Genomic DNA, 24,520 nt, shown 5'->3' with positions numbered 1-24,520 from the left:
ACATGGGGCAAGAAACAAGACTGGAGGGAAGAATAGTAAAAGGAAGACTAGTAAAACTGAGAATCCGATGACTAGTATGTGAGGAAAGAGTATACATGATGAATGTGACAGACTGAGTGGGCAGAAGAAGGGAGAAAGACAGAATGGTGAAAGACTAGAGTAGGATGTCGCCAAAGTAATCACCAGATGCTAGTGCTTAATATAAACCACACCAAAGCAGATATGTGAAAATATTCTACAGGATTTTTTCTTTTTTTCTTTTTTTCTTTTTTTTTTTTGAGACGGAGTCTCGCTTCTGTCGCCCAAGCTGGAGTGCAGTGGAGCGATCTTGGCTCACTGCAAGCTCCGCCTCCCAGGTTCACGCCATTCTCCTGCCTCAGCCTCCCAAGTAGCTGGGACTACAGGCGCCCGCCACCACGCCCGGCTAATTTTCTACATGATTTTTTTAACCTATTCCTGGGTTATGGATTTTTTTTCTTTTTTCACATGAAGTTTTAAAATTCACATTTCAAAAGTTATCTGCCAGTGGCCAGGCGTGGTGGCTCACGCCTGTAATCCCAACACTTTGGGAGGCCGAGGCAGGAGGATCACTTGAAGTCAGGAGTTAGAGACCAGTCTGGCCAACATGGTGAAACCCCATCTCTACCAAAATAAAAAACAAAAAAATTAGCCAGGCGTGGTGTCCTACCCCTGTAGTCCCAGCTGCTCTGGAGGCTGAGGTGGGAAAATCACTCAAACCCGGGAGGCAGAGGTTGCAGTGAGCTGAGATCGTGTCACTGCACTCCAGCCTGGGAACAGAGTGAGACTCTGTCTCAAAAAAAAAAAAAAAAAGGTTATCTGCCAGCTAGCCTGTGGGTGAGTATTATATTAAGACTAGCGACATCTGGTGGATATTTTGGAAGTGACACTTGAGTTTCTCTACGACTGCACTGAAAATGCACCCCTATGCCGCTGGGCTATCAGTTGATCAGGTGTCAGAGCTCCACATCAGTAATTACACTAACATCAAATCATCTTTCTGCAAGATTCAAGGTCTCATTGCAACAGATAGCCTGATTTCTTTTTTTTTTTTTTTTTTTTTTTTGAGACGGAGTCTCGCTCTGTCGCCCAGGCTGGAGTGCAGTGGCGCGATCTCGGCTCACTGCAAGCTCCGCCTCCCGGGTTCACGCCATTCTCCTGCCTCAGCCTCCCGAGTAGCTGGGACTACAGGCGCCCGCTATCACGCCCGGCTAATTTTTTTGTATTTTTAGTAGAGACGGGGTTTCACCGTGTTAGCCAGGATGGTCTCGATCTCCTGACCTCGTGATCCGCCCGCCTCGGCCTCCCAAAGTGCTGGGATTACAGGCGTGAGCCACCGCGCCCGGCCAGGTAGCCTGATTTCTATCAAGGACCTAACTCCTAACTGATGTCCAGCTGCCTTCTGAAAGATGTATACAAAATGTGACGCTACAATTCCTGTACGAGGTAATTTATTATTTTAAATGTTGACAGTCTTTGACATAGTCTTTTTAAAATTATTTATTTATTTATTTATTTTGGGATGGAGTCTCAATCTGTCACCCAGGCTGGAGTGCATTGGCACGATCTCAGCTGACTGCAACCTCTGCCTCCGGGGTTCAAGTGATTCTCCTGCCTCAGCCTCCCAAGCAGCTGGGATTACAGGCGTCCGCCACCACATCCAGCTACTTTTTGTTTTTTTAGTAAAGATGGGGTTTCACTATGTTGGCCAGGCTGCTCTCAGACCTCAGGTGATCCATCCCCCTCAGCCTCCCAAAGTGCTGGGATTACAGGCGTGAGCCACCGCACCTGGCCTGACATCAGTCTTTAAAAAACATTTTTTTGAGACAGTGTCTCACTCTATTGCCCAGGCTAGAGTGCAGAGGCACAATCACAGCTCACTGCAGCCTCGACCTCCCAGGCTCAAGCAATCCTCCCACCTCATTCAGCCTCCTGAGTAGTTGGGACTATAGGTACACGCCACCACACCCTGCAAATTTTTAAATTTTTTGTAGAAAGGGGGGGTCTCGGCCAGGCACGACGGCTCACACCGTAATCCCAGCACTTTGGGAGGCCGAGGCAGGTAGATCATTTGAGGTCAGGAGTTCGAGACCAGCCTGATCAACATGGTAAAACCCCATCTCTACTAAAAATACAGGAATTAGCTGGGCGTGGTGGTGGGCACCGGTAATCCCAGCTGCTTGGGAGGCTGAGGCAGGAGAATTGCTTGAACCTGGGAGGCGGAGGTTGCAGTGAGCCAAGATGGTGCCACTGAACTCCAGCCTGGGCAATAAGAATGAAACTCCATCTCAAAAAAAAAAAAAAAGAAAGAAAGAAAGAAAGGAGGGTCTCACTATGTTGCTCAGGCTGGTCTTGAACTCCTGGCCTCAAGCAATCCTGGCATCAGCCTCCCAAAGTCCTGGGATTACAGGCATAAGCCACTACCTCACCTGGCCTGACATAGTCCTAAATAAGGAAATTAATTATTTACAATGTGGGGGGCAGGGGTGAGCGAACCTAAAAGTCCAACAACAGAGAAGTGGTTAAGAAAATTACAGCCATTATAATGTTTACCAAACGTGCCCACATTAAAACAAACATTTTAACAATTTTATGTTAACGTTAAGTGAAACAAAGCAAGTTAAAAAGTTTGTGCAGCATATGATCGCATGTTAAAAATTTACTAACACAGTGAAACCCCATCTCTACTAAAAATACAAAAAATTAGCTGGGTGTGATGGCATGTGCCTGTAGTCCCAGCTACTCAGAAGGCTGAGGCAGGAGAATTGCTTGAACCTGGGAGGCAGAGGTTGCAGTGAGCTGAGATCGCTCACTATATATATATGTATATATAGAAAAAAAGACTGCAAGAATATTTTCCAGAATATTAACAGTGTGCTTCTGGGTGGGAGAATTACGGTTTGCATTTTTTAAAATCATAGTTTGCAATATTTTTCCAATGCTCTGTAATTAACATACATTATTGCTATAACAAACTTTAAATCTTTTAAAAACGCATACATTCTGATTAATTGCTAGAATTTCTCAACCCCTGCCTTATTTTATTAATTCCAGAAAAAGATGACTCGAGGTCCAAGAGAGCTATTAATAGAATTTCCACAAGAAGGAAAAGCAAAAAAAAAAAAAAAAAAAATTAAAATTCTGTTCCAGGATCTGAGTCCTGATGGAGAAATCCCCAGAAGTAGAACTGTATTGAAATTCCAGTAACATCATCACGCTTTTCACAATAGTACACCAAAAACTTACAGAAGGCTCTGTTGGCAGCAAGGAGTTACTGAATCTCATAACCACTTGGGTCCCCATCTTCAAGAGTCCCTAGAAGAGACGAATCAGGGCCACCTAAAACAGGAAGAATAAGAAATGTACAAAATAACAAGCCAGGAAAAAAAAAATTTAAAGCTCAACTAACCGAGTTGGGGCCAGACCCCTCCCCAAAACCTACCAACTTAAGTCATCTTGAAGTATCAGAAATAGGACCCTAGTTAGCAGGAAGTCCAGCTGAAGATATTACAAGCACAACAGGGCTATCCCAGTGGCATTTTAAAATTTACTTTTTTTTTTTTTTTTAGAGATAAGGTCTCACTCCGGCACTCAGGCTGGAGTGCACTGGCACTGTCATAACTCACTGCAGCCTTTAACTCCTGGGTTCAAGTGATCCTCCCACCTCAGCCTCTCAAGTATCTAGGACCACAGGTGTGCACCACCACACCCAGCTAACCCAGTGGCATTTTTAAACCTAGTTCCTTAGGTATTAATACTAATAAAGTGAAGAGTAATACTCCCCTATCGTTAGTCAAGCAACAATGCATTTTCCTTTCTTCCTATATTTATCAGTCAAGGACCACAGGAAGTATTCTGAAGATAATCAGGAGAAATACTGGAAGCTCTGCTACTGGCATTTACTTCCTTCTATCCTCAGAAACTGAGTTTTAACCCAGAGAGACAACATGTGTAATTCTTTTTTTTGTTGGGGGGGACAGAATCTTGCTCTGTCGCCCAGGCTGGAGTGCGGTGGCACGAGCTCGGCTCACAGCAACCTCCGCCTCCCAGGTTCAAGCGATTCTCCTGCCTCAGCCTCCCGAGTAGCTGGAACTACAGGCATGTGCCACCATGCCCAGCTAATTTTTGGTACTTTTTTAGTAGAGATGGGGTTTCACCATGTTGGCCAGGCTGGTCTCCAACTCCTGACCTCGGGTGGCCTCCTAAGTGCTAGGATTACAGGCGTGAGCCACCGCGCATGGCCCGGCATGTATAATCTAAAGACAGAAATTTGTATATAGCACTTTAAGCTTACGAAGTACTATCATCTACATCATCTTATTTGACCTTTGCAGTAAATAATCTTTGAAAACAGAGTTAATGTTTCTACCTTTTTTTCCCCCCCCCCACTTTTTTGAGACGCAGTCTCGCTTTGCTGCCCAGGCTGGAGTGCAGTGGCGCAATCTCAGCTCACTGCAGCCTCGCCTCTCGGGTTCAAGCGATTCTCCTGCCTCATCCTCCAGAGTAGCTGGGATTACAGGCCCCGGCCACCATGCCCGGCTAATTTTTTTGTATTTTTAGTAGAGACGGGGTTTCGCCATGTTGGGCATGCTGGTCTCGAGCTCCTGACCTCAGGTGATCCACCCACCTCGGCCTCCCAAAGTGCTGTGATTATAGGCATGAGCCACCGCGCCTCGCCAGTATTATCCCGGCCCGATCCTGCTTAGCTTCCAAGATCAAACGAGATCGGGCGTGTTCAGGGTGGTATGGCCATTAATTTTTGTATTTTTAGTAGAGACAGGGTTTCGCATTGTTGGCCAGGGTGGTCTCGAACTCCTGACCTCAGGTGATCTGCCCGCCTCAGCCTCCCAAAGTGCTGGGATTACAGGCGTGAGCCACCACGCCCGGCCACCTTCATTTAATATATAGAAAATAGGCTACAGAGTTTCTCCACCAATTAGTGGTGGGGGTCAGTCCTCCAACCCACCTTTTCTGAATCTGCCTGCATTGAGTCTTTGCCAGACAACGGGCCGGGAAAAAGTGATAATGGTAATGATACAATGGCAGCCAACATTTGACTACAAACTATGTACTTGTCGCAAGTGCTTTAAATTCTCACACTTTATGGGGCTAATACTTTTTTTTTTTTTTTTTTTTGAGATGGAGTCTTGCTGTGTCCCGCAGGCTGGAGTGCTTTGTCGAGATCTCGGCTCACTGCAACCTCCGCCTCCCGGGTTCAAGCGATTCTCCTGCCTCAGTCTCCTGAGTACCTGGGATTACAGGCCCGTGCCACCATGCCTGGCTAATTTTTGTATTTTTAGTAGAGACGGGGTTTCACCATGTTGGCCAGGTTGGTCTCGAACTCCAGACCTCAGTGATCCGCCCGCCTCAGCCTCCCAAAGTGCTGGGATTACAGGCGTGAGCCACCGCGCCCGGCCGATACTATTATTGCCAACTTTTGTGTGTGCGTGTGCTACAATTTCATTTTCAGTACTCTACCAGTCTTTAATCATCCCTCTTAGGGACCAGCAGAGAGGCAGCGGTATCTGGGGAGAACGGAGAACAGACCGAGAAAGGGGAGTGCGTTACCCCTCCTCTCTAAGCTCTGAAAGTCTGAAGCAGGAAACTGCACACTAAGAATGTACAAGGCTGAGGGCGGTTTGGTCTTTGAAATTTTAGCCTCCTCTTACCCACTTCATCCTCGCCACCTCCGCGTGTCCCCAGTTTCGATGTGGATGATCAACTTGGGTAATATTTTTGTTACTCGCCACCTTTCAGCACCTACCTCTTAAATGATGGGTCCGTCTGGTTCAGCATCTCTGTCCCCAGCCCTCCTGGGCTCGGCCTGCCAGTGCTCTGGCTTTGCCGCGGCATTCCCGCTGCCATGGTGATGCGGGGGCCGGCCCCAAGCCCCGCCCGCCTCCAGCCAGCCCGAGCCAGCCCCTGCCGGCCTTGGTCCCGCCTCTGGCCCGCCGGATCCCGCCTCCTGCAGGCCCAGACCGCGCCCCCTGGACCCAGATTCCCCCTACTGCCGTTCCGGATCCGCCTCCCAGGAGCTCCGACAACAACCAATCCCGGCATGGACCCCCGCCCCGGGAACTGCGCCCTCTGCCAATGGTAGCCCGCCCCCGTTCTCCTAAACCCCACCCCCCTCCAGCTCCGCCTCCAGCCGCGGCCTGGGGGTGGGGCCGGAAGGCCTGTCTACTGGCTGGACTTTCGAACCGCCCTTAAAACTGGGAGGGATCCGCTTTCCTCGCAAGGAGCCTCGGGGCCCCGCCCCAGAAAACGCGCCGGGCATGTTTCTCAGGCCGTTTATTGATCCTAGCGGCCCCGCACCTGCGAGAGCCAACAGTCCCTCCGAGGGAAGTTTCCAGGCCTCGCTGTGCTGTCGGTTATCACTGACTTGAGGTCCTGAAAGCGCTTCCTCCACGCCTAAGCCCCCTTCCCCCATTTGTCTGTTACGGTCTGGAACCTGACTCAGCCACTGAGAAAATGGCCCAAGCCAGCCCTAGTGTCTGAATGTAAAAGCTCAGAACGCTTTTCCGGAGCACCTCCCCTTCAGCTTTGGAGTTTAAGCTGTGTGAAAAAGGATACCATTAATTAAAGTCCAACAAGATCAGCCCACGTGCTTATGGGCTAACTTTTTACCTGCTCTTTCTGCACTTTGCAAGAGCAGGAGCAACAATGGTGGGGTCGAAGACCTACCTCCCTGCACACTCCACCTAACCTCATGTGGATAGCTAAGTTTAGCTATCCACCCATAGCTAAACCAACTATTAACTCCAACCTAACAGTGGCAAGTAAGAGGCCAGGGGAGAAAATGGGACGCCCACAATTCCAGGGGCTTTGGAGTTCTTTAAGCTTAAAACGTGGCCAACATCCCTGGGTTGCCACCCAATTCCCCAAAGCAGTAGGTTCTCCCCCACAGGAGTAGTGGTTAACGATGGACTCGGCCTTCCTCCCCAGCGCTCACACCAGGGTCCCGTTCTTGCTGTCATAGCGAGGTGTGGCCTGGGGGAAGCGAAGGGTCGCATACTCTGTAGCGTTTTCTAAATGCACGTGTTTCACTTCCCGGGCATGGGGACGGCTGCACACTTGAATGTCAGCATAATGTAAGTTGCTGTCTTCCGACCTGAGGCCTGGACTCCTCTCTTGAGACCCTTGCTGCTGTAACACCCGCTCATACGTATGTCCTGTTGTTTCATGGCCCTGCGAGGAATGGATAGCATTAAGGGAGATTCATGGCTTGGTTTTGCCCCTCACCTCCAATGCAGGGGCAGGTCAACTGATGTCCCTTCGCTTTGCTCCTTTGAGCAAAGGACAGACAGAGCCAGCAAATTCTACAGGTGACTGAAATGTGTCTGTTGCAGTGCAAAAGAGCTGACTACTGGGATCCCATGTCCGAGCAGCCCCAGAGAGGGGACAGAGACCTGTCATTACCTTTGGGAGATTCTGCTGCAGCTGTTGTGGCTGCGGCTTCAGTGTCCGTCTTGTTTGGCTTCCTGAGGGGAAGAAATCCAACTTAAATTTATTCTCTCTTCCCTGTCTCTACTGAGATTGCCTTCTTCAAATCACTATTAAACTATTAACGGCAGGCTTCTGTCTAATCCCCCTGCCTCCATTCTCACTTCTTTCATGTCTACTAGTCCTAAATCCAAACTCCTTAGCAGGGTTTACAATCTGGCCCTTTCACAATCTGGCCATAATATCTTCCATCCTCATTTTTCACTAGCCCCTAACACAGTTCAACAAGAGAACCCATTATGTGCCAGGCTCTGTGCCATGTTCTGGGGGTAGAAGGATGAGTAAGCTGTTTCCTCTACCTCAGGGGGCTTACAGCCTGCTAGGGGGGACAAATAAATAAAAATAAGTAAACACACAATGCAAGGTGGGAAGTGCTCAGCTATACCAATCAGCCACTTTGAATCAGGTCAGTCTCTTTTTTTTTTTCATGAGCTGATTTATCTGCCTAAAACACCTTCTCCCTCCTCTGCTGACTTGTGAACTTTGCTTTTATTTATTTATTTAGAGACAGAGTCTCACTCTGTTGCCTAGGCTGGAGTGCAGTGGCGCGATCTCGACTCACTGCAACCTCCATCTCCTGGGTTCAAGCAATTCTCATGCCTCGGCCTCCCAAGTAGCTGGTACTACAGGCACATACCACTGTGCCCAGCTAGTTTTTCTCTTTTTAGTAGAGATGGGGTTTCACCATGTTGACCAGGCTGGTCCCAAACTCCTGATCTCAAGTGATCCGCCCCACCTTGGCCTCCCAAAGTGCTGGGATTACAGACGTGAGCCACTAGGCCTGGCCCTTTGCTATTATTTCTTTGACATTTTGACATCAGTGTCTTCTCTCATTCTCCCACAGCATGAGTACACATCTATTACAGCACCAGTAGATGATATTACAACTGTTTGTTTATATGAATTTATCTCTTAAATTTGATTTTCAGCTCTTCCAGGGCTGAGATCATGTGTCTTTCCTCTTGTGCCTCTCTGCCTCCTTGGGACCCACACAGGTCCTCACGTAGAATGTTAAGTGCTGAGTAAATATTTGCTAGATGAATGAAAGAATGAACAACCAACCCTGCCACTCTGAAATAATGGAAAGGATAAGATCCAGAGGTTCAGAACTAGTCTTGAATGCAGCAACCTGGATTCTCTTTGGTGTGCTGTCTCCCTTTATCCTTTCATTCCTTTTCTACCCTTCTGCCCTTTCCAAAGATTGCAGTTCTGTTGTCTTCTCTAATTTGCCTCCCCCAGATTCCCTCCCCCAGCCCCAAAGTTACCTGTTTTCTTTTTCTTCTGGAAAGTTGATGGGCAGCTCCTGTAATAGGAAAAACAGATCACCCATGTGCAAGAGCCCTGGCCTCTGCCGTCCCTCCATCATCATTTGCTCTGTGGTCTCCTAACATTCTGATGAGCTTCCCCTACCTCCCTCTAATAAAGATTCACCCTGAGCCAGGTTCAGTCCCAAAGCATTAGTCAAGGGTACCACACCTCTCCCACATGGATGGTTCTGGAAGGTAGAGTAGTACAACTGACATAACCAGACCCAAAATACAGCCTCAGGCAACCAGGCACTACATGCCAGGGATGTATCTGGCTTGAGAGCTATTCTGGGATTGTCTAACAGGCTAATTCCAGCAGAGGGTGAGGGAAATCTGTCAAATGATGGAATATTCTTGGATCCAGAGACCCTCTTGCCTCTTCTTCAGTGCTTTTTTTTTCCTGGGGTCTTTACCAATCTGGGACTTTTATTCTGGGAGTCATGGAAGTTGCCACAACCAGGGCTAACTAATTACAGCCCCTCAAGGCCCTTTCTTAACAAGTGACCTCCCTCCCTGCTTCCTTGTCCTTGTTTTTAATTAACAGAGAAAGTGAGAGATGTTTAACCTTTAACATCCTTTAGAGAACTTTGTCTACAGAACAGGGAGCACTGAATTTGGTGAGTGACTCAGCTATCCTGCCCTCACTGTAGGGCAGAACTCTTATATTTATTTCTGAGCCCCTGGGGTCCCCAATGGCGCCCGTGTGTCTACGTGATTGTTAACTGTTTGATGCCAGAGAGACAACACTGACTGAGGAAATAGGCTAAATAGTTTGGGGCTTACTCCGGATTCTTTTTCTTGCTTTCTTGCTAGTACATTTCCAACTCTTGCCAGAACCAACCCTGTTTGTCTGCCTGATCTCTCATCTCCTGGGAGGTTTCCTTCTTTGCTAATTGGAGAGGGCTAGAGAGAGAAGACTGACTTCTAAATCATGAGGACTACTGTGGGGAAAAAGTCAGGATTTTTCCACACACATGTGACAGAGTTTTCTGTTTTGATGTGATTTTTGGTTTTGCTACAGCTTGCTCAGTTGACAGCAGTTGAGTCTCCAGCCAAACTCTACAGGTGGTTCAGAAGAAAAACTTCTCCTGTGTTTTTCTACTTCTTCTGCCACTTCAGCTCTTGCTTTATGTTACTGCTGCTCAGTCAGCCTTATCCTAAGAATGAGATAATCTTCTAATTCTTTGCCACTTGTTACTACTCTTTACCTACTTATTTTTATTTAAATGGATAGAGAAAATATTAGTCCTAAAATACATAGACTAGGGCTATCCAGTGTTAGTGAACAGAGCCTGTTCTCAAGTTAGATATTGTGCAATGCCTGGACACAACCCAAATGGAGTGAGTATTCATTTAGATACACAGGCGATGGGATTTTATTTTTAGATTTAAGGAAACTAAGTGGGCATTCTTCTACAGTGGTAATAGAAATAAAAATCTGTGCAATCCTCCTACAATGCAATTGGCAATAAGTATAAAAATCCTTAAACATAAATGTGTATACCCTCTGATGTAGCAATTCCATATCCTAAGAAATAATTATACATGTACAAATATGGATATTCATTATAACATTATTTAAATTGCAAAAAATAGGAAATACTCTGAAGGTCCATGATTTGGTAACTGACTAAAGAAATGGCATATCCAATTAATGGAAAATATGTAGCCACTTCATAAAGAATGTTGGAAGAACACCGAACATCATGGAAAATTTTACTTTTTATTAAGTTAGTAAAAAGGTATGTTTTGGAATAAAAACTGTGCACATTTAAAAAATATATGGAAATACACTAAAATGTTCCCATCATCTCTGGGTGCTTTATTTATGGTGCTTTTTATTTTCTGCTCATTGCAGAAGTTAAATTTTCTGCAATGAATGATTATTACCTTTGTAATCAGAAACAATAACTATAAAGAATATTTTAAAATAAAAATATCTTCAATTGCCATAATATCTTTAAGCCTCTGGAGGTTTATTGAGATAACAAAAAATAGAGAACAAAGTTTTATTCAATCCTACTAGTATTTGAAGAGGAAAAAAAGATTTTGGTTAGACTATTTGGTATAGTGTCTCTAGAATGGGCTCTGGAGTCAGACTGATGAGGTCAGAATAGCTGTGAGAACGTCAGCAAATTTTTAACTTCTCTGGGCTTCTGTTTTCTTATTAATAAAATGAGTATGATAGGCCAGGTGCGGTGGCTCACGCCTGTAATGCCAACACTTTGGGAAGCCAAGGTGAGTGGATCATTTGAGGTCAGGAGTTCAAGACCAGCCTGGCCAACAGGTGAAACCCCGTCTCTGCTAAAAATACAAAAATTAGCTGGGTGTGGTGGCACGCACCTGTAATGCCAGCTACTAGGGAGACTGAGGCATGAGAATCGCTTACACCTGGGAGGCTAAGGTTGCAGCGAGCCAAGATTGTGCCACTGCACTCCATACTGGGAGATAAAGCAAAACTCTGTTTCAAAAAAAAAAAAATGAGTATGATAATATAATTCAGACCTCATGGGATTATTGTAAGGATTAAATAAAACAGGAAATGTAAAATACTTAGCATGGTTCCTAGCATATAATAAGCATGAGTAAAAGTTGACCACTAATGACTATCACCATTAGAGAACTAATCAGTAATGAAAAAAGAATACCAACACTTGGGAAGAAAGAGAATAAAAGAAGCTGTTACATCTCCTTCTCTAGAAGCTTTTCTGTGCTTCTGGATGTCATATGTCTATAGGGCATCTCAGAGTTTAAAGGTTGCTTTATTTTTTCAATCCTGACATTCCAGGAAACACATATTTTTGTTCCCATTTTACAGACGGGTTAATGAAGGGCCTTTTTTACTAACTTAATAAAGAGTAAAATTTTCCATGATGTTAGGTGTTCTTCCAACATTCTTTATGAAGTGGCTACGTATTTCCCATTAATTGGATATGCCATGTATTTAGACAGTTACCAAATGTTGGACCTTCAGGGTATTTCTTACTCAACAAGGCAGGGACCAAATGTCCTTTTATTACTATGTCTTCTGTGTCTATCACTGTGCCTGTAGTACATGTTCAATAAACACTGTTTAATAAATGAATGGATAAATGAATGAGTAGTAGGGCAGGACTTGAATCCAATGTACTACTCCAAAACCTGTGTGTTTTCCAATGCACTTCACTTGTCTATCTAAATATAATGATGCTTTATTTATAACATGACATCTTCCAGATCTGCCCCAGGCATGGAAGGCAGTAGACAGGATAAAACCTGGACCAGGAATTTACGGCATGGCAGTGATGAAAATTCTGGGAAAGAATAGTAACAACCCCACAGATAATTTATTATGAGGTTTTCACATACGCTATATCCTTTGCTCTTCAAAATAAGCCTGTGATCTACACAATGTAGGATGTATTATCTATATTTTACATGTGAGGATGGATACAGAGAAATTAAGGGACTTATTATCTATGGTCACATAGTAAATAAGTGTGAAAGTCATATTCAGATATTCCATGGATATTCTTCTTTTTCCTACTTCTGCCCTTTTATTTTTATTTTCATTTTTGAGACAGGGTCTCACTCTGTCACCCACACTGGAGTGCAGTGGTGTGATCATGGTTCACTGCAGCCTCTACCCCCAGGGCTCAGGTGATCCTCCTGCCTCAGCCTCCCAAGTACCTGGGATTACAAGCACGCACCACCACGCCTAGCTAATTTTTAATTTTTTTGTAGAGATGGGGCCACCCTATGTTGCCCAGGCTGGTCTCAAACTCCTTTTCTTTTTTTTTTTTCGAGACATAGTCTCGCTCTGTTGCCCAGTCTGGACTGCAGTGGCGCAATCTCAGCTCACTGCAACCTCTGTCTCCCAAGCTTAAGGGATTCTCGTGCCTTAGCTTCTCAAGTAGCTCAGATTACAGGCATGTGCCACCATGCCTGGCTAATTTTTTTGTATTTTTAGTAGAGATGGTGTTTTGCCATGTTGGCCAGGCTGGTCTTGAACTCCTGGCCTCAAGTCATCTGCCTGCCTCAGCCTCCCAAAGTGCTAGGATTACAGGTGTGAGTCACTGCATCCGACCACTTCTGCCCTTTAATTTATTTTATTTTATTTTATTTTATTCTATTTTATTTTATTTTATTTTTGAGACGGAGTCTTGCTCTGTCACCCAGGGTGGAGTGCAGTGGTGCAATCTCGGCTCACTGCAAGCTCCGTCTCCTGGGTTCAAGGGATTCTCCTGACTCAGCCTCCCGAGTAGCTGGGACTACAGGCGCCCACCACCACGCCCGGCTAATTTTTTGTATTTTCAGTAGAGATGGGGTTTCACCGTGTTAGCCAGGATGGTCTCAATCTCCTGACCTCGTGATCCACCCGCCTCGGCCTCCCAAAGTTCTGGGATTACAGGCGTGAGCCACCACGCCTGGCACTTCTGCCCTTTTAAATAAACATTGCTTCAAAGTTGACTTGCTTGATCTAAGAGGCAATATTATGCAGTGGTTCAAAAGGTGGCCTCTGAAGTCAGGTGGGCCTCAGTTGGAATCTTGGTTTACTTGCTTACCAGCCATGTGACCTTAGGCAAGTTAGTTAATTTCTCTGAGCCTCAGTTTCTCAGCTGACTGTAAAATAGGAGGAGGGGCAAAACCATTTACCTCATAAAGTATTGGAAAAATTAAATAAGACTGTAAAATGTCTGGCACATAGAAAGCTCTCAAATGCTACAATTATTACTCTCATCCAGGAAGAAAGGGAAAGAAGGGGAAAGGGAGGAAGAGGGCACAGAAAAACAATGCCGGTTCAATATTCCTGCCCTGCTCTGGCCATTCCGCAGACAGCTAGCTTGGCTCTGTTTTTTGTTGTTGTTGTTGTTGTTGTTGAGACAGTCTCGCTCTGTTGCCAGGCTGGAGTGCAGTGGCGCGATCTCGGCTCACTGCAACCTCCGCCTTCCGGATTCAAGGGATTCTCCTGCCTCAGCCTCCCGAGTAGCTGGGACTACAGGCGCGCGCCACCATGCCCAGCTAATTTTTGTATTTTCAGTAGAGACGGGGTTTCACCATGTTGGCTAGGATGGTCTCGATCTACTGACCTCGTGATCCGCCGGCCTCGGCTTCCCAAAGTGCTGGGAGTAGAGGCGTGAGCCACCGCGCCCAGCCACTTGGCTCTGTCTTCTAAGGCCTCCTGAAAGGAGGTGCTGCTCTGGTGTTGGAACAAGGAGGTACCAGGCAGAGGAAGGTGGCAGTGGGAGGCTGGCAGACAACTATCTCCAGGTGCTCTGATTTTCGGGGCCTCTACATCCACCAACAGAGATAGATGTTCCCCTTTGCCCTTCCAGCCTACTCACCAGCTTCCTCCGCAGCAGACCCGGTTTCCCATGGCGCTCTGTCTCCAAGGGAGCCCAGCTGTTTTTATGCATCAAGAGGCTTGTGCATTTCCGGGTTCCTGGTTGAGCTTTCCGCGGCAGCTCCCGGAGTCTGTGTCAGTGTCAGATTTCAACCTAGCAGGTTGGACTTTTGAAGCCACCTGCTGGAATGATTCCCAGGTGACTGTGTTCCCAGCCAAAGGGTAGAACAACACACGGGCTCCAGGTGAGAGCTATCTCAACTTCAGGATTTGAAGCGTCTTTTGATGAAGCCATGAACTTGAGCTTCAAGCTTCAATAAAAAGAAACCTGAGATAGAAAAGGGCTCTTGGTTTCCTTACGAAATGCTTCTCCATTACATCACTCTGTCTTTGAAATATATCCTCTATAATAGATGAGTGCCCAATGTAGTATTTTGCTCAGCACCACTCAGGTTTAACTGAGTTTCACTTTTGAGGCAATTGGTACCAGTTTCTTATTATTTTTGTACAGAATCTGGGTTGGGATACTGGAGTCTCTTGGAAACTTAAGTTTGGGGAAATGGGTTCCTCATATATTCTCCCTTGCTATTTGAAATCGATGTGGGCAAATCACTTAACCTTTATAGGGCCTAAGTTTCTAGGGCTGTGAAATGAAAAAAACTGAATCTAATCCCCTTTCTGGTATAAAATCAGATGATTCTATGATCAGGATGGCCTCAGCACTTCTTAACCACTCATTTCCTTATCCACAGTTCAGAACTACTGATTCTCCACTTACCCCTCAACTCTGCGTCTCCTTCCAGTAACCCAAAGTTAGACTCACCCGCACTCACCAGTAGAAAATATGGGCTCTACGAGAATCTGTGAAACCCATCATTCTTGTGTTCAGTTCTCTCACCCCATTTTTAGTGTTTTCCTCGGATGCCTGGTTATTGTCCTTTAAGTGGATGTTCAGGGCCCACCACTCAGCTCTGCACTCCACAGAGAATACCCTGGACTTTGAACTCCTCCTCTTATGAAACATGGGTAAGAGTGACAATCTTACAGGATTGTGGTGAAAAATAAAGCTCTAGTGCAGGGCCTGGCACATGGGACACACTCAGTAAGAGTTAGGTATTGTTGTTATTATTACAAAGCATCTGATTTTCTTTCTTTCTTTTATTTTTAAAGACAGGGTCTCAATCTGTCACCCAGGCTGGAGTTGAGTGGCTAGCTCACTGCAACCTCAAACTCCTACGCTCAAAAGATTCTCCCCCCTCAGCCTCTCGAGTAGCTGGGACTACAGGCTCACACCACTGTGCCTAGCTAATTAAAAAAAAAAAAAATCTTTTTAGAGACAAGGTCTTTTTTTTTTTTTTTAATTAATGTGAGATGGGGGTCTTGTTATGTGGACCAGGCTGGTCTCGAACTCCTGGCTTCAAGCAATCCTCCCATCTCAGCCTCCCAAAGTGCTGGGGTTACAGGTGTGAGGCACCACACCTGGCCAAGATAGGGTCTTGCTATGTTGCCCCTGCTGGACTTGAACTTCTGGCCTGAAGTGACCCTCCCACCACGCCTGGTTCCCACATCTTACTTTCTTTTCTTGTGCCCCAATCATTGCACTATTTCATGGCCATGCTTCTTCCATGCAATCCATTCTGTACTCTACTCTACCATTAATTGTATCCTTTTCATCTTGTTACCCACTCCTTCTCCTCCCAGTTCAAAAGCCATTAATGATTTCCTATCACCTACAGGATACAGTTCAAACTGCTTAGCCTGGCACTCAAAGCCCTCCATAATCTGCTTCCTTTTTAGTCACCCCTTCTGTAATGTTTTAAAAAGCACCTAAGCAGCTGGGTTTACACAGTGGCTTGGCTCATGCCTGTAATCCCACTGCTTTGGGAGACTGAGGCAAGAGGATAGCTTGAGCCCAGGAGTTCAAGATCAACCTGGGCAATATAGCAACAACCCAACATCTCTACAAAGTATAAAAACTGAAAAATTAGCCAGGTGTGGTGATGTGTGCCTGTAGTCCCAGCTACTCAGAAGGCTGAGGTAGGAGGATTGAGCAAGAAAGTTTGAGGGTGCAGTGAGCTGTGATCACACCACTTTACTCCAGCCTGGGTGACAGAGTGAGACTCTGTCTCTAAAAAAAAAAAAAAGAAAGAAAAAAAGGAAAAGAAAAGAAAAGGAAAGGAAATCACCTAAGGGATTTTTAGATGACCAGAAACTCCAAAGAAATCAATAGAGGAATAGACCATTGTGGTAGCCAGAAAACCTGATATGCCTAAAGCAGCATTAATAGAAGCCTGAAGTGATAAACAAGGATATTGATTATTCCACTGAAGTCTGTACCAGTCAATCCATGACTGGAATAATAATTTTAGGTCTAGATGTTGAATTTCAAGTTACGTTGTCAAAAGGCAGTATGTTCAAAATAAAGTTATCTGGGTAATATGTGATGTGGAAAGTGCTGTATGATATGGTTGAAAGAACAAGGCATGGCTGGGTGTGGTGGCTCACGCCTGTAACCCCAATGTGTTGGGAGGCCGAGGTGGGCAGATTGCTTGAGGCCAGAAGTTCAAGACTAGCCTGGACAACATGGCGAAACCCAGTCTCTACAAAAAATTAGCCAGGTGTTGTGGCGCATGCCTGTAGCCTCAGCTACTCAGGAGGTTGAGGTGGGAGGATTGCTTGAGCCCGGGAGGAGGAGGTTGCAGTGAGGGGAGATGACACCACTGTACACCCAGCCTCGGTGACAGAGAGAGACTTTGTCTTAAAAAAAAAAAAAAGAACTAGGCATGTTTAGCTGGGAAAGGGAAGCCTCAGGTAGACAGGATGGTTATCTTTAAATATCAGAAGGATTTTCAGTGAAAAAACCATTGTATTTGTTTTCCAGAGAAGTTACCGAAATGCAGATTTTGATTCAACAAAAGGAGGAATTTATAACGATTAAGTCAGTTAAGACCAAAAAGAAAATGGAAAGCCAGGTACAGAGGCTCACACCTGTAATCCCAGTACTGTGGCAGACCAAGGATAGAGGATTGCTTGAGTCCAGGAGTTCAAGACCAGCCTGGACAACAAGGCGAGACCTCATCTCCAGAAAAAGTAAAAAATTAGCCAGGCGTGGTGGCACACACCTGTAGTCCCAGCTACTCAGGAGGCTGAGGCAGGAGGATTGCTTGAGCAAGGGAGGTTGAGGCTGCAGTGAGCCATGATCATGCCACTGCACTCCATCCTGAGCAACAGAACGAGACCCTGTCTAAAAAAGAAAAGAAAGAACATGGAAACGACTACCGTGAGAAGTTCCAAGTTGTCTGTTATTCAGAATGTCCCAGAATAAGTTGATTAATAACTTTAAAAGCATTTGAATGGAGAGGGGATTTGGACTAAATCAGAAGTTTTCAAATTTCTTATAGCTAGGAAACCCTTTCCTTTAAATAAAGCTCAGTTACAAAACATATCAATGTGAAGCTATTTTGGTTGAAGTCTAAGTAGAATCCTTTTCTTATTATTTTTCTTCTCAACTAGATTCCGGAAAGTTGACAATAAAAGCTAATAGTTTTTATAATTTATATTTACAATGTATATCCCCCATGGTGTATTACATGAGGTTTGATAAATATTTACTGAATGAATGAACAGTTAAATATGTCAAATGTTATTTCTCTGGGGCATGCTTTCATTTTTAATAGACAGCAATCTTTTAACCAAAAGTTGAATTCCTCAAGTGAGTTCTGTTATCCTGGAGGTCCACAGATCCCTAAGGGGGGTGTGTGAATGGGTCTTAAGAGTTGTGGGAACCTATTCAAATTGTATTGCCAAATTTGGGAGCATATGTATTTTTCTGGTAAGAGCAGCTATAGCTTTTGTCAGATTTTCAGAAGGGTCTATAACTTCCAAAAGTTAAGAAACAACCACTTAATTTCATTCAATTCAATTTAATTTTTTTGAGGCAGGGTCTCACTCTGTCACCCAGGCTGGAGTGCAGTGGCGCAGTCTCAGCTCACTGCAGCTTCAACCTCCCTAGCTCGTCCTCCCACCTCAGCCTCCCAAGTAGCTGGGACTACAGGCATGCACCACCATGCCTGGCTAATTTTTATTTTTTTGTAGAGACAAGGTTGCACTCTATTGCCCAGGCTGGTCTCTTACTCTTGGGCTCAAGTGATCCTCCTGCCTTGGCCTCCCAAAGTACTGGGATTACAGGTGTGAGCTGCTGCACCCAGCCAAGAAACAACTGCTTTAATGGAAGAATTGTAGGTATCTACCACAGCCTAATGAAATATGTATTTGGAGGCAGGAAGGTCTTTTGGACACTTCCCCCAAATCATGTAGCTGGATGTTCTCTTGATTGCAGAGAATAACTGAGGGGACAGACCTCAGGCTTTCCTGAATACACCGTACCCCCAGAGGATGGGAAGGTAATGGGGTTCCGTGATAATTGGAGAGGCTTTGTGTCTGTGCCCTGTGTATGCATACTCAGGCTCTCAAAATCAGTGACCATTTAAGTGGACAGACCTTAGTACATGAAAACAAAGTATTCACTCCAGGACTTTAGGCAACTCTCACCAGCCAAAAACCATTTTCCCAGCCCCTACCCAAAAAGGGCCAGACAGTCTGGAGACCCTTGTTTTTGTGTCTCTAATCACCAGCTCAGACAGTGCCCTCTGGGCTGTTTGGATGGCATATCCCTTTTCCCTCCCAGGATCACTCTCTCTTTTGTTGCATTGTGAGAAAATTATGGCTAGGAATTTGATCTGGAGCCAGAGTCAGCTTCCGGGTGTGATCTCAGCATCCAAGTGCGAGCTCAGGGTCCTATGACGTTGGGCACATCAAACTGAGGAGCTTTTTGTCTAGCTGGCTGTGACCTCCTCCCTCCCTCCCCATCCCAGCTTCCCGGCCACAGAATAGGGAGCAGCACAAACAAGGCCCTGAGATTTGGGTTTATTCAGCTCCACCCAAAACTAAACCAAGGCTATGACACGTCTCATGGGACCAAACCATACATTGTGGACCATGCACCTTTCCCTTCCCCCAAGGATGCTGCTACCTCTGGAGTGGTGGGCAGCTGCCCATATCACCTTGGGAGGTAGAGAGGGATTTGCTGGGTGCTGGGTCTGTGGCAATCAGGGCTCAACTATGGCTGCCTCCTCCTCTTCCTCTGGATCAGGAGGTGCAGGGAGCAGGGAGATGTAGACCTCATTGACCTCTGTGTCCAAATGTCGGCCACCCCGAGGTGCTTCCAGGTTTAAGATGCCATCATGGGAGAGAGCAGCTCGGACTCGCCAGGGGTCGACATCAGCAGGCAGGACATAGGTGCGGCAGAACTCTCGGGACACGAAGCCATGGCGGTCCAGGCGCTGGGGGTGCCGGGCAGACACCTCCAGCAGGTTATCCACAGTCCTCACAGTCACCTCGTCTGGGGTAAAGTGGCTCACATCCAGAAATGCCTGGAACTTGCCCTCACTGAGCCTAAGCTCGGAGGCCCCTGCCCTGCTGCCCTCCCCAGCTGGGGCGGCCCGAGGCCGGACATAGTAGCCATGGTAGAGTGTGGGGGTCAGGATCTCTTCTGGCAGGAGGCCTAAAGGGCAGAGAGAAGGCAAGAGGCAGGATGAGGGAGGATGAGGCTGGCACAGGGGCGAAATGGGAAATCTGGAGAGGAGGGATTGGGAAGAGCAAGAGGGGAGTCAGGAGGAGTAGGGAACGGGAGGGAGGCCACACTGTAGCTAGGAGGAGAAGGCAGCTCGGAAGAGGGGAAAGAGAACGGAAAGGAAAGGGAGGAGGAGGAGGAGAAGGAGGAGGAGGGGGAGGAGGAGGAGGCACCAAACGGCCTGGGTGGATAGAAGGGGGACAAGGAGGCGCACCCAGGCCGGCAAAGAGCAGGTATCAGCACTGCAAGCACCAAGTGTGTCTTGAGGTCAGCAGGAATGGGAAAGATCTCTGCTTGGAGGGGATGAGGGGTAGTCTGGGGTGGGGGGTGGCTGGTCCCAGGAGATCAGTTAAGCCCAGAGTGGGGTGGAGGCCAGCAACGTTGGGAGGTCAGCCCAGAATTTCAGGGGGTGGGGGTGGGGGGCAAGGGGGTGGTGTCTGTGCCATACCTTCTCCGAAGCGCTGCTCACCCAGGCGGCTCGGGTTGGCAAATTCGTACTCGGCGGTGGCCGGGTGGGCATGTGGCACTGAGCGGCCCGACATGGCTGCAGATGCAGCAGAAGCCCTGGTCCGAGGTGCAGCCCCAACAGGCGCAGCGCGACCCCTCCAGCTGCCCGGAGAGCCAGGGCTCGATAGGAGGTGGGGGCGGGGTCGACACCACCCAAAATAGTGCCGAGCCTCTTGGGGGGGAGGGGCTGGGAGTGGGGGCCCTGAGTGAGAGCAACGAGGGTGTGACCAGCGCCGCCCGGACCCCTAGTCCCCTCCCCCGCACACTCTTCAGCTGTCGCAGGGGGCCTGAGAGGACAGCTGAGGGTCCTGGCTGGGAACGAGCTGGGGAGGGGGAGCTGGTGGTGCCTGGGGCATGAAGAGGCCTCGCTGAGACCCTCACAAACGGTTTGCACGTTTCCACACCTCATTTTCTCCTCCTCGGTGGCAGGCACTGTGCACCCAATTCCTAAAGCACTCCTGGATTTAATGTTCTGAGAGCCACATAGGACGAAAGATGCAAGAAATCTGTTTGCTCTTTTTTCAGGGGGTGGGGTCTTTCTGCCCAGATGTGGGATCCTCTCCTAAACCCAGGTCAACCCAGGGCACGAGGCAGATGGCTGATGCTGACATGTTGACCATCACTGCTCTCTTCCAAGGACTCACAAAGAGTTAATGTCCCTGGGGCTCAGCCTAGGAAGATTCCAGTCCCTGCCCAGGCCCAAGATAGTTGCTGGCCTGATTCCCCTGGCATTCAGGACTGGAAAGGAGGAGGAGGGGCACTCTACCCCGGCTCCCATCCTCCCCCAACCCCGCGTGCCTGCTTGGGATTCCTGACTCTGTACCAGCTTCAGAGAACAGGGGTGGGGGTGGGTGCCATTGGGTGTGGACAGAAAGCTAGTGAAACAAGACCATGACAAGTCACTGGCCGGCTCAGACGTGTTTGTGTCTCTCTTTTCTTAGCTCAGTGAGTACTGGGTATGTGTCACATTGCCAAATCCCGGATCACAAGTCTCCATGAACCGGCGGTGAGCTAGGATAATAAAACCCCTGACATCACCATTCCAGAAGCTTCACAAGACTGCATATATAAGGGGCTGGCTGTAGCTGCAGCTGAAGGAGCTGACCAGCCAGCTGACCCCTCACACTCACCTAGCCACCATGGACATCGCCATCCACCACCCCTGGATCCGCCGCCCCTTCTTTCCTTTCCACTCCCCCAGCCGCCTCTTTGACCAGTTCTTTGGAGAGCACCTGTTGGAGTCTGATCTTTTCCCGACGTCTACTTCCCTGAGTCCCTTCTACCTTCGGCCACCCTCCTTCCTGCGGGCACCCAGCTGGTTTGACACTGGACTCTCAGAGGTGAGTCTCCCCACAGCTAGGACGGGAGAGTCCTTACTGGAACCTCCTGGAAACTTCTCCATCCATTTCCCTTTCCTACCCTGCCTAAACCATTTTAGGCACATGTGTGTCCAAATGTGAAGAAAAATGAGGAGGTTGCTAGTGCCTTCCTCCCCCATCACCTGTTTCTATTTGATAGTCCTCTGTATCCCATTTATTACATTTTTTCATGCACTGTCAAGTTTATCCTCCGTCCCCTAACTTCTCTACAGGATACCCCTTTCTGGTTTGGTTCATGACAATCTGCAGGGAAAGAGCTGCCTTCAAACTTCTTTGCTTATCTCTTCCAACACCTTGGACTCTTGACCAATTTTACCATCTCAGGTTTCAGAGCCAGGAGAGAGCCCTGCCTCATCCTGAGCCGTTCATCCCCATGGGTATTTTCTGCCTTTCTATTCCCTCTTCTATGATTTTCTGGGTTTCTCAGGGCTATGACAGGGCACTGGCCTGGGTCCAATCAAGCCTTACGAGGAAACAATATAGGGACCCCCATTTGTCCTAAGAGGGTGGAAGAACAGGGTGAACAAATAAGGTTAACAGAGCTGTCACAGATAACACTCTGGTTTAAAAATATTCAAGTGTGAGTAAACAGGAGCTGAGTGGGCAAGGGCTTTGGAAGGACAAGCAGGACCAGCAGAACATTCCAGATTGGGTGGGTGGAAAACTGGCAAAGAGACCTGAGCCAGAAGAAGAGGCCTTTGTCTCACAGACAAACCACAAAGCCAGGCATTGGAGTCAGAGAGGCAGCAGATGCCAGGCTTGCACACATCCTTGCGACTGGTCCCCTGGGTGATCTGTCTTCTTCTCTGTCCCTGTAAATAAAATTTGGGTCTGATCACCATGAGCCTTAGGTATCACTGTGGTGGCTCCCTGAAGCAGAGAGCTATGTTTATTTAAAAAGGAGATTTTTTAAGCAGAGAAGAGAAGGATGAATTACCCGGACAGAAAGCAGCTCTGCAGAATAAGACAGCACCTGTGTAATCAGTATTTTTGCCATCTTTCTCCCATCCCATTCCCTTACCTTGCTATTTCTAGATGCGCCTGGAGAAGGACAGGTTCTCTGTCAACCTGGATGTGAAGCACTTCTCCCCAGAGGAACTCAAAGTTAAGGTGTTGGGAGATGTGATTGAGGTGCATGGAAAACATGAAGAGCGCCAGGTATGTAGCTTGTTTTTTTGTTTTCTGCTCATTCATTCAGTGCATACTGTAATAGTCCAGGTAGTGCTATCAGCTTTGGAGGCTGGCTACATTCCAGTCCCAAGCCATAACAGTCGGGATCAGGGGTTACAAATCAATGTCTAGAAGACTAAGTTAGGATAGACATATTGCTGTTGTTACTGTTATGGCCAGAGATGTGGCCTTTGATTTGATCGCCTTAGATGGGATGATGGGATGCTGATGCCCCATTTAAGCCAGTGGTTCTGAATCTGGGCCACATTAGAATCACCAGGGGAACTTTCAAAAAACCTAATGCTCGGGCATACTCCAGACCAATTAGCATATGTGCACTACTCCAGACCAATTAAATCAGCATTTTTAAGGGTGGGACCCAGGCATCAGCAATTTTTAAGGTAATTCTAATCTACAGTCAAGGTTGAGAACCACTGATTAGGTATAGGGCTGTCAGACACCTAGTTGCTTTGCATAATTACATTAACTACAGGTACCCTAAAAGCACTTGAGTTGTGACTTCTCTTTTAGCTGTGCAAAAATCCGTGTCTCTTCTTTAGCCCATCTTAATGCTGAACTACTTGGTTTGTCTAAATTTCAGAGCTGTGCTCAGTCTTTAATCCCCTACAGCCCATGTGGAAATCAGTTAACAAGAGCCTGTTTGGCTACATGCTTGAGAGTCAGCAGGCATACGGGTTAAGGTCATCTACTCTTTGGGGGAGTTCTGACAAATGGAACAGCTTGTTATGACTTTATAAGAGGGCTTTAAAATTGCTTCTCACCATTTAACGATAGCTCAGAACCTGTGCGTCAACCAGTACAGTTTGTCCTCAGTAATGTCCTCAGGCTGTTTCAATTTTGCTTATATGATTTAGGTTTGGGTCATAGTCTCCTTGGATGGAGTCTTTTTTTTTTTTTTTTTAATTTCAGCAGCAGTCCTATTGTTCTGGAACCTTCTGGGACATTCCTGAAGAGTCAGGACAATTTCAGGGCTTCCTCAGGGAGTCAGATTCTAAATGAGATTCCAAATTCTGTAGGCCCAGCCAACATTGATCTAAACCTTTGGGAAATACCCCTAAACATATCTATGCCTCAGGGTTTGAAAAACAATGAAGTGTTGGACTGTTTCAGACTTCTCAGATTCTCACTGGTAGGAGTGACTACCTAGGCAACTTCATCTTAGCTGCAACCCTGAAACGAAGCTCTATTTATTTTTCCTATGTTGTCATGGCATTTGGTCTCACCTAAGGGGAAATCAGGATGCCTGAGTTCTGGGCAGGTGATAATAGTTCCTGTTCTTATCTCTGCCTCTTTCCTCATTCTTTTGGGTTAGGATGAACATGGTTTCATCTCCAGGGAGTTCCACAGGAAATACCGGGTCCCAGCTGATGTAGACCCTCTCACCATTACTTCATCCCTGTCATCTGATGGGGTCCTCACTGTGAATGGACCAAGGAAACAGGTCTCTGGCCCTGAGCGCACCATTCCCATCACCCGTGAAGAGAAGCCTGCTGTCACCGCAGCCCCCAAGAAATAGATGCCCTTTCTTGAATTGCATTTTTTAAAACAAGAAAGTTTCCCCACCAGTGAATGAAAGTCTTGTGACTAGTGCTGAAGCTTATTAATGCTAAGGGCAGGCCCAAATTATCAAGCTAATAAAATATCATTCAGCAACAGATAA

The 24,520-nt window shown here is 46.9% G+C and overlaps 4 protein-coding genes across 9 annotated transcripts in view; 1 reads left to right on the top strand and 3 right to left on the bottom strand.

Moving 5' to 3' along the window:
* Positions 1-6,018, bottom strand: part of DIXDC1 (DIX domain containing 1) — a 95,504-nt gene extending 89,486 nt beyond the window's left edge. Inside the window, exons 1-2 of one of the 2 annotated variants that reach the window (XM_057299241.2) lie at positions 5,783-6,018; positions 3,265-3,357 (exon numbers count right to left, since the gene is read on the bottom strand). In XM_057299241.2, coding sequence (XP_057155224.1) covers positions 3,265-3,321 — 57 coding nt within the window. In that variant the 5' untranslated portion in view covers positions 3,322-3,357; positions 5,783-6,018. The remainder of the gene's footprint in view (positions 1-3,264; positions 3,358-5,782) is intronic. The other variant, XM_008971366.6, reaches the window with a different exon arrangement.
* On the top strand, positions 1,173-24,520 carry CRYAB (crystallin alpha B). Of its 5 annotated transcripts, none has more exons than XM_063608786.1 (4): positions 1,173-1,464; positions 21,232-21,630; positions 22,705-22,827; positions 24,173-24,520. In XM_063608786.1, exons 2-4 carry the CDS (start codon positions 21,430-21,432, stop codon positions 24,374-24,376), a joined length of 528 nt encoding a protein of 175 aa, XP_063464856.1. In that variant the 5' UTR covers positions 1,173-1,464; positions 21,232-21,429; the 3' UTR covers positions 24,377-24,520. The 5 variants fall into 5 exon arrangements, with proteins under 5 accessions (XP_063464856.1, XP_063464855.1, XP_003805508.1 ...); XM_063608785.1 differs by lacking the exon at positions 1,173-1,464 and adding an exon at positions 19,677-20,016; XM_003805460.7 differs by lacking the exon at positions 1,173-1,464 and adding an exon at positions 19,677-20,050.
* C9H11orf52 (chromosome 9 C11orf52 homolog) lies at positions 6,295-17,630 on the bottom strand. Its single transcript, XM_008971351.5, has 4 exons — positions 14,153-17,630; positions 8,787-8,824; positions 7,438-7,499; positions 6,295-7,206 (listed from the first exon to the last, which is right to left on the bottom strand). Exons 1-4 carry the CDS (start codon positions 14,182-14,184, stop codon positions 6,967-6,969), a joined length of 372 nt encoding a protein of 123 aa, XP_008969599.1. The 5' UTR covers positions 14,185-17,630; the 3' UTR covers positions 6,295-6,966.
* On the bottom strand, positions 19,062-20,364 carry HSPB2 (heat shock protein family B (small) member 2). The gene is made up of 2 exons (XM_003805456.6): positions 20,232-20,364; positions 19,062-19,714 (listed from the first exon to the last, which is right to left on the bottom strand). The coding sequence occupies exons 1-2, from the start codon at positions 20,323-20,325 to the stop codon at positions 19,260-19,262; spliced, it is 549 nt and encodes a 182-aa protein (XP_003805504.4). The 5' UTR covers positions 20,326-20,364; the 3' UTR covers positions 19,062-19,259.

Source organism: Pan paniscus, chromosome 9 (assembly GCF_029289425.2).
Source record: "Pan paniscus chromosome 9, NHGRI_mPanPan1-v2.0_pri, whole genome shotgun sequence".
NCBI classification, from domain to species: domain Eukaryota; kingdom Metazoa; phylum Chordata; class Mammalia; order Primates; family Hominidae; genus Pan; species Pan paniscus.
Note: the sequence above shows the minus strand (reverse complement) of the source record. Positions and strands in the feature narration are given on the sequence as shown.

Coding starts and splice junctions, on each gene's coding strand:
- C9H11orf52 (XM_008971351.5), bottom strand. CDS start 14,184: ATGGGAAACCGGGTCTGCTGCGGAGGAAGCTG. Junction 7,500..8,786: donor CCAGAAGAAAAAGAAAACAG/GTAACTTTGGGG, acceptor TCTTCCCCTCAG/GAAGCCAAACAAGACGGACA. Junction 7,207..7,437: donor TGCAGCAGAATCTCCCAAAG/GTAATGACAGGT, acceptor CATTCCTCGCAG/GGCCATGAAACAACAGGACA.
- CRYAB (XM_063608786.1), top strand. CDS start 21,430: ATGGACATCGCCATCCACCACCCCTGGATCCGCCGCCCCTTCTTTCCT. Junction 21,631..22,704: donor TTGACACTGGACTCTCAGAG/GTGAGTCTCCCC, acceptor TGCTATTTCTAG/ATGCGCCTGGAGAAGGACAG. Junction 22,828..24,172: donor GAAAACATGAAGAGCGCCAG/GTATGTAGCTTG, acceptor CTTTTGGGTTAG/GATGAACATGGTTTCATCTC.
- HSPB2 (XM_003805456.6), bottom strand. CDS start 20,325: ATGTCGGGCCGCTCAGTGCCACATGCCCACCCGGCCACCGCCGAGTAC. Junction 19,715..20,231: donor TGAGCAGCGCTTCGGAGAAG/GTATGGCACAGA, acceptor TCTGCCCTTTAG/GCCTCCTGCCAGAAGAGATC.